Genomic DNA, 8,472 nt, shown 5'->3' on the forward strand with positions numbered 1-8,472 from the left:
TCCCCGTATTTTCATGATGAATGACTTGAACAAGACAAGTCACCCCCCATATCAACACTAGCTCTAGAACCAGCTGTTGTGAGCGCGACCAAGTTGAGGTCTGTGTTCGGTGCTCCATCATGTAAAACTACAGCTCCATAACTACCTTTATGAAATCGTGGTCTTTGTCTGATCATGTTGAGCGCTTTCCGTAGAAACAATACAATTGTATTAGTTCTATGAGTGCTTTACACATGAAGAGAGTTAGTGCGAGCGTCTTGCGCGTTGCAGACCCTCGGTTGGCTTGGTTAAAAAAAAAAAGTTAGCCTTGACAGGTGAAAGCTCTCTGCGTGTTGCACATGTTTGCTCACAAAACACAGCACCACACAGGACAGGAAGTTTTTTTTAACAGTATTAATTGTAATTTCCTTCATCAGAGTCAGTGTCACGTTGTCTGTTATGTATTGGAAACTTGGAACTTGTCACTGTAGGCCTAATTGTAGTGTTCAGTCACCCACCCTCCTCCCCACACTAGGGTGAGGATCACTGTGTGTAAATCAATGTAATACTTAAGGAATACCTCGAGTAATGCCATGTTTGTCTTTAAAGCAACATGCTGGTGGCTGTAGAATATAAAGGAGTCAGCAAATGGGTCAGGGTACCACAGGCCGAGGAGGAGTACAGTTACTCACTGTTTTTGCAAGCAGGTAACTGTTAGGCTAATTTGACTGTCATTATTTGTGCTTTTAAGGTTTTACAGTGTCTTTGTTGGAAACTGCAGATATATTTCCTACTAACTCCAGTGTATTTATTGTCCATCAACTTTGCTCGATGCATGGTTGTTGTTCCCAAACCTTTCTTATTGACAGTATTTTGTGTTTCAGTGCTGGCGAAATTCAATTTGCCAGATTCTGCTTCTTTAAGGCTGAAGGATTCCATTAATGTGGAAGTGGATTCAGACATATTTGATGAACTCTTAAAGTCACCAGGGGTGCTTTTCAAGGCAGAGGAATGTACTGGTAAGTGATTGCAGGCTTATAGTTTAAAGCAATTAATTTTTGAGTTTGTTTTCTACAAAAGGTAAACTGAGCTGAAACACATCTCCTGTCTTGGACACTAGGCTATATGCACATATTCACTACTGTTTTCCTGTCTTATATTATTGTGTTTGAACATAGTTGTGAGGCCAAACACACCTGGATTAATCAGTTTGTCCAATAATGGCAGACAGGAAACCAGGAGTGTCCTCAAGTTGTAAATGGTGGATGTGTATTGTCAGGTGTTTACAATGCTATATTTTCTCTTAGATACCCATACTGAGGTGACGTTCTTAGAGGGCTCATCTTCATCAGACTGGTCCCCATCACCATCATGTGCATCCCAAGGGTCATCATCAGGCTCTGTGGGCTCTGACTCAACAGTGATACTGGAATCTACAAAGACTCGGAGAAGACAGCTGATTGAAGGGCCCCTGGATGGCAACGTTGCAAAAGATGTAAGCTAACCAAATGCTATTGACCCTGAAGTCAATTAGACCAATGTCGAACCTTGTTTTTAAGTTTCACAATAAGTATATTAGTACTGTAACTTCAGTAGTTGTTGGACATAGAGGTAGAACATAATACTAGAGTGGACACCCCCCCACCCCACCCCCCTCTTCACGGCAACCCATGGCAAACATTTGTTGAAGGTAGACATGAGAAATGGAAATGAATGGAGAGGAGGCTCACCTCTGTCAAAAAATGGCTTAATAATGTGAAAATGTCCATCAACACACTATACAAGGACAATAGTTGAAGTACATTGCTAAATATCTACATAATAAATATAATTTGGTTTTTAAATGTATTTTGTCAACTCACATATGATTTAAGTACATATTTATCCTGACATTTCAAATCTGGTCTTTGATTAATGTGTTACTTCATATTCACACAGTTTTAATCAATTTTTTGACAGAGTTGGGCGTGTTCTCCATTGATTTGCATTGACTGAAGATGCCTAGTGCCTACCTACACAAGATGAGAGAGTGCATGTGCCGTTTACCTGTGCTGTCTAGAATTGCAGTGTCAACTCTAGTGTGGTGTTCTACCTATATGATGTTGGACTGAAGATGCAGAGTTCTGCAATGATGGCTAATTCTCATTTATCATGCCAAACAACTGTTACATCAGATGAAATACCTACTGTACTTGCAGTGTGAATGATATGCAATTGTCGTTTCAGAATGTTAGAGCTGTTCTGTGTGCAAAGCCTGGTGGAAAAGAAATACTAGAAGAGTACAAGAAAACAAGCACCATCAGTGATGTTACAAGAAGAAAGATGGTCAACATGCTTATGGCAGATATGGTGGAGAACCATGGGTAAGTGAATGCGCTTGCAATATTGGATTGTGGTTCTTTTCTGATTAGTTTTTATTTTATCTCAGCTATTTAATTTGCTCTTCAGTTTTAGTTTAGTTGTTTATTTTACTAAGCTGATATTATCTGATATTCATTCATTTTTGTATTATTGCAGAATGTATTCAGTTTTTTATGTTTTGCTTAACCCATTGATGCCTCAAGCACCTGCAGAAAACACCTACTAAATGCTGTATTTGGGAAAAGGTGCTGTAAACCTACAAAAACTTAAAATATTTCAGCGTCCCTTGCACATAAAAACATGAAATTAATTGCATTTAAAAGTCAAGACCCTCTTCTTGCACCCATGACCAGACCAGGCAAGGCAGGCAGTCGCTTGGGGCCCCCAAGCCCCTAGATAGTGAATAACAGCGCATACTGTATTACAGTAGTGGTGATTTTGGTTCAAATGTTCATTCTTTTGCATTTTTGCTCGGGACCCCACCTGACCCTAGAATTGCCTCTGCCCATGACCCCGAATGCGGCATAATGCATCTCCAGGCACTAGGGTCAATGTTGCGCTATGCAGCATCAGGCATCAATGGGTTAACTATTAATGTGAGTACTCTAAATTAAATTTTCCATTTTTTGGTGATCTCTTTCTTCCTAGGAGGGTACCTCCGGTAAATGTGCGGAACCTCTATGCACTTGGGATTACAACACTGTTCCCAAAATTGAGTGACCCAGATTCCAAGAATGGATATGTGAGTGCAAACCATAATGCATCCTTGTATAATCTGTGTATATTTCTAAAACTGTTTTTGTCAATAGCAAGTCTGCAGTCCTGGGTGTGGCATCCCTCGTCTCACTGGGGTCTGTGAAAAGGTTTTCCTGTTTTTATGAGGTCATATGAGTTTGTTTTTCTTTATCAACAGGAACATTTTTATGATCATCAGGGTGGTTCTGGCTATCTAGCGTGGAGGCTGATAACTGTTCAGCGGACCTCTGCTCAAGACCACAAGAAATCCAAGACAACTTTCCAAGAGGGCCCCAAGACTCCACGCAGTATCCATTCAGATGAGAAGCAGTTGACCGGGGATGAATGCAGGGAAGCCATATCAGTGATGAAACGCTCAAGTGATACAATCCTTGTCAAAAATAAGATGAAGGCTACACTCCAGCACAGACAAAGAATCATTCAAAACCCTGAAAGTGCCTCTACTGTCCTGGATCTCTTTCCCAGATTCTTGGATACGCCTGGCTTGGTAAGCATAAATGCATTCCTGACTATTTTGTGGTTGCCTTATTTTGCTTGACTGTTTAATTTATGCCTATTGTTCCATGACAACTGTGTTCTCTTCCACTTCATCTTTTCTGTTTTAAGATTGACCAAGACTTCTCAATGATCTTTGGTGAGGAGGTGTCTGGTAAATTCCTCTCCAAGTGGCCAACCTTTTTCAAACCTATAGTCATCGCAGATTGCTGCAAGAACCTAACTCCGAGTCCGCATGTTGATGAGCTGCTTCTGTCTGCACAACAAGAGTCTGATGATTGTGGTAAGTGTTAATAATCTTAATAATCTGCACACATCCACTACTATCTGAACTTGAGGCTGCTCCTGACTTCCTGTCTTACATTATTGAACCAACTGATTAATTGTGTGTCTGACACCACAACTATGGTAAAATACAGTAATGTAAGGCAGGGAACCACGAGCAAACTAAACTTCAGGAAGTAGCGGATGTGTGCATATACGTAGCCCACTGATTAGATACAGTAGATTACTCATGCTTTCAGTGCAAAAAGAAAATAGGACATTGATGTGTTCTCTCATGTTTTTCTCCCCTTTACTACAAATAACATTTGTACACACTGCATCTTACTGTTAACCATATTCAATCCATCATGTAATTAAAGAAAACTTAACTGTAACTGATACAGCAATGTGTCACTTCTATTTCTGCAGTCTGGCATTCTGAGGAGTGGGATTCCGAGATGGCTGCCATCCTTCTTCTGCTTCACCTCCTGCCTCCAACAGTTAAAGGCAAGAAGAGTGGCAAGATGAGTGCTTCGGAGGCTACTCGACGCCTAATCAAGTTCATGAATGTACTTTTTTACAACGTACATCACTGATGCAAGGTTTTCAGGAGCCAATATGGCATTGTAATTCTTGGGGTGCAGTTAAATCGTTTTTAAAAAGAGTAATCCATCCATTTATCACACACATGTTGTGTACATTCATGGATCTATGCCTTGAATTCATCATTAATTCATCCAATTGTGTATTGCTCTCATACATTCATTCGCACATAAATTAAAATGAATAAAAAACATTTCATCACACTCACTCACTCACTCGTGGGGCCAGACATCCATTCATACAGTCAGTCGCACATGAATTAAAATGACTTGAGTAAAAACATTATCACTCACACTCACTTTTTCACTCACAGGTGGGATCAAGCATGGAGACCTTCCTTAAAGAAACTGGCCCCAGACAGCCCTTTCTGCTCGGTGTCGGAGAAAGAAGCAACTGCATCCAGGACTTCTACATCATCCTGGACCAGAAGGCCATTCCCTGCAGGATGCAGACCCCAGTTGCTGCCTTTGATGAGCTCTTCAAGGCGCATTATGCTTTTGCTGTGTCGTATGATGATGCCCTGTCCAGCTTCTTCATCTTCATCTTAACTACTGTGTATGGCATTGACGTCGGCAAAGTGAAAGAAAGTCCCAGAGTAAAAGAAATTCGAGCAAGGCTTCTTCACTGTGAGGTTTGAAGACAGGTACATTTTGACCAGAAATGTGCACATCACTTTTGTAAACTACACCATATCAGTTGTTCAATGTCATTTTGACATTTGAAGTTTGAGCATGGATTGTATCCCGCAAAGTCTCTGCGATTGAACTGTGGAGAACCTGGTTGTTTTAACCAGCCAACGTCACCTTTCTCGAGTGCATAAAGACATTGATCCAGATTATGTCAGCAGTTATTCGGGACATGTGCAGCTCTTTTACTGTTCAAGTTCAACCCTCAGGTGTTCCAGAGAGCACTGCAATGTCTAGTTGATTCAATGGTTGAACTGGTCAATGATGTTCATGCTCACACAAAGATAGCTGCTGTTAAAGGATAACTTCTGCCAATTTCGACATGCAGTTGTAATGCTCACACTACCCTGAACTTGTCAGTACCTGAGATTTTTTTTCTTTTCTTCAGTCTTTTCCGAAATCCTGGTCATTGTTATGGGGGCAGAGTTTGTTTACATTTCAAAAAAAATAAAATAAAAATGATTTCTTCCCAGTAACATCCAAAAGGTTATGCAACATCAGCAGAGAACTAGCAAACAGCAATACCTTTTGGGACAATATTTGGAGTAGGAGTATGCTAAGAAGGTTTTTAATGTAAACAATGTCTGCCCCCATTAGAATAGCTCAGATCTGGGAAAGGGCCTAGCGAAAAAATGTAGCATCACCGGATACTCACAAGTCAAGGGTAGCGTGAGCAATGCAACAGAATATTGACATTGCCAGAAGTTCCCCTTTAATTGTTTGTCTTCTGATGCATCAAGAGAAACTTTGGAGAAAGTTGTTTTGATCAACTAGAAAACCCATTTTCGTATATGAACACAGAATCTAAAAGGATGAGGCATTTGTTCTGGGTATCTGTTTTGATGTAAGAAGAGATAGAATAACTTGTATGTGCATAACGCTGCGTCTCTCATCAATGTTTAGTCGCAATGAACTGTAACAGATTCACAACCAAGAGAGATTATGCAGAGCTATAAGTGATTGGTCCTACTTTAAAAATCATGGTATATTTTCTCACCATGAACATGTTCTTCAGATCAAACTGAATAAGGTGCTGAATGAAGCGTTTGATGAATCATTAGTTTCCACCAAATATAGGTTTTCACAGTGAAAATGAATTAGTATATTACTACAGACCTTGCGATTGACATAGATGATCAAGTGTACCTTTTTCCATATGGTAATTATATGTGAATCCATGCAAACTTCATTGTTTGTTCATTGTTTATGTGATGTGGTGGACATTTAATAAGATACATCTTCTGAAGAAGTGTTTGCCTTGTGTATTTATTTAGATGGGTTTAGTGGGTGGGTGGGTTTATTAGTAATCAAATTTTACACCTATTGGTCTGAATGCATTGGAAGTCAATGTAGCATTTCCAACCACAGTAGTGTAACATTTTATTAAAATGACACTAGTGGAGAGTACTAGTGACTCTAGCTGGTGTTAGATTTTAACTCCCTACAGTGTTGGAATTACTAGATTTCAGTGTAAAACATACACTAGTGTGGTGTAAAATTAACACTTAACAGCGTTGGTTTTTACTCCTTGAAGTGTTGGAAATAACTATAGCTGAGTGTAAAAATATTAACACTGACACTAGACATATGCTAGTCAGTGTTCATTTTAACTCCCCACAGTGTTAAAAAATTAACGAAATCTGAGTGTAAAAACATTAACACCAGTGTTAGTGTAAAATTAACACTGAAAAGAGTGGACGCATATACACACTCATCCGGTGTTAAATTTAACACCCTCAGAGTTAATTTAACACTGGCATTTTTGCTGTGTATCTACACATCCACAGGAGGAGTCCTGGAGGAGGCACACAAAATATAGCCTATCTGCATCTCACAACATCAACATCAACACAAACACAACACAAAACAATACAGTATCTGAGCAATAACAGCATTGGGAATACACAGCATGTGTATCTTGTGTTTGTTTAGCCTTGCAGTAGACTGCTTAAAAGTTCTTACTCAAATCTCACTTCCTTACCTATTCTCATTCTCAGTCATGAAGACTTTGCCTGAGGAATCAGGCAGGCATGGTATGCAGAACAAGATCTTGACAGACCAAGCAATCCTCATCAGTAGCCTAACAGTTTGATTGAAGAGCCAGGCTGCATCAGCTTCACTTAAACTCATGTATACACAAAGAAACAGGCTGGGGAGAAGATCTACTGTACATGCAAGATAGGCGAGAAAAACCCTCAGGTTTCCTTAAAGGTGCACTATGTAGGATTGTGGCCAGAGTAATTTACAACTATGCTGCTCACTGAAATGCTGCCTATTTCCAAGTATATTTAAGTGTAGCGGAGTGGTGTTTATCAAGATCTCCAACTTTTATTTAATCAGAGTTGCAAAGTGACTGCGCCAGTCTCGTTTAAGGCGAGACAACCCAGATGTGATACAAATCAACTTCCCCGACAGGTTCTAGATGTTCAATGAGGACACAGTTGTAAACATATGCATTTCTTTATTTTCTCTTTTGTTCTCTTGATCAATATTTTAAACCGTGGATGTTTTCGGACATGCAAAACGTGGCAGCTCGGTTTCACAAGTAAGTCTGACAACAATGGTTTTACATCGCAGGCTGGATAATTACATTGGCTACACTAGTGTATGTTAGGGCCGCCAATTAATAGACACGGGCACTCAGCTACGTTGGGAAAATAGAAGTACAGATGAAAACACAAAGTAATAAAACAAACCAAACACAAAGATAAAAGTAAAATAGAATGACACGGCAAACTTGGGAAAAATCACGGCACACCAGGTTCACAACATAGCAGCGCTTTGGGTTAGCCAAACAGGCCACTATGTTAGGCTACACCAGGGAAACTGTAATGGCAGCCCCAGAACAACCACGCAACAGACACCATTCACTACGAGCTCGTATACCCTACATATGAAAACAAACAAAACACAGTATGGGAAAGACGGTGGTGTCCCCAACCCCAATGTCCCACTCTAACACGGTGTTAGACGTGTCTCCAACCTAGATCACAAAAAGGGCATTAGTATTTGGGCTTCACTACAGTAACTTTAGTTAAAACATGTTCACTTCATTAAAACATTACACGACAGCTTACCTGAGGGCGTATATGCAGGGCAGGCTAGGAATTCATGCACGTTCCACTGCTGCCATACCTAATGGGATGCTAAGGCAAAACAACACCAATTAACAAGCGTTCAAACTAGTATTAACTGATGTTAAGCCCAGGCCAACAACGAAGCCTACCTTCACTCAGGCCTACAGAGAAGGCACACACGATGGCCAGGGGGTCCTCACACCACCCCACAGCAACACTGCACCTGCCAAATAACACCAGCGAGCCCAGGT

The 8,472-nt window shown here is 40.4% G+C and overlaps 1 protein-coding gene across 1 annotated transcript; it reads left to right on the plus strand.

The window, feature by feature from the left end:
* The first annotated feature begins 592 nt into the window (after positions 1-592).
* LOC134438085 (uncharacterized) lies at positions 593-5,095 on the plus strand. The gene is made up of 8 exons (XM_063187670.1): positions 593-686; positions 1,287-1,474; positions 2,206-2,342; positions 2,989-3,082; positions 3,254-3,583; positions 3,703-3,874; positions 4,285-4,424; positions 4,772-5,095. The coding sequence occupies exons 1-8, from the start codon at positions 593-595 to the stop codon at positions 5,093-5,095; spliced, it is 1,479 nt and encodes a 492-aa protein (XP_063043740.1).
* Positions 5,096-8,472: the final 3,377 nt, after the last annotated feature.

The sequence above is a fragment of the Engraulis encrasicolus genome, chromosome 21 (genome assembly GCF_034702125.1).
Source record: "Engraulis encrasicolus isolate BLACKSEA-1 chromosome 21, IST_EnEncr_1.0, whole genome shotgun sequence".
NCBI lineage: Eukaryota > Metazoa > Chordata > Actinopteri > Clupeiformes > Engraulidae > Engraulis > Engraulis encrasicolus.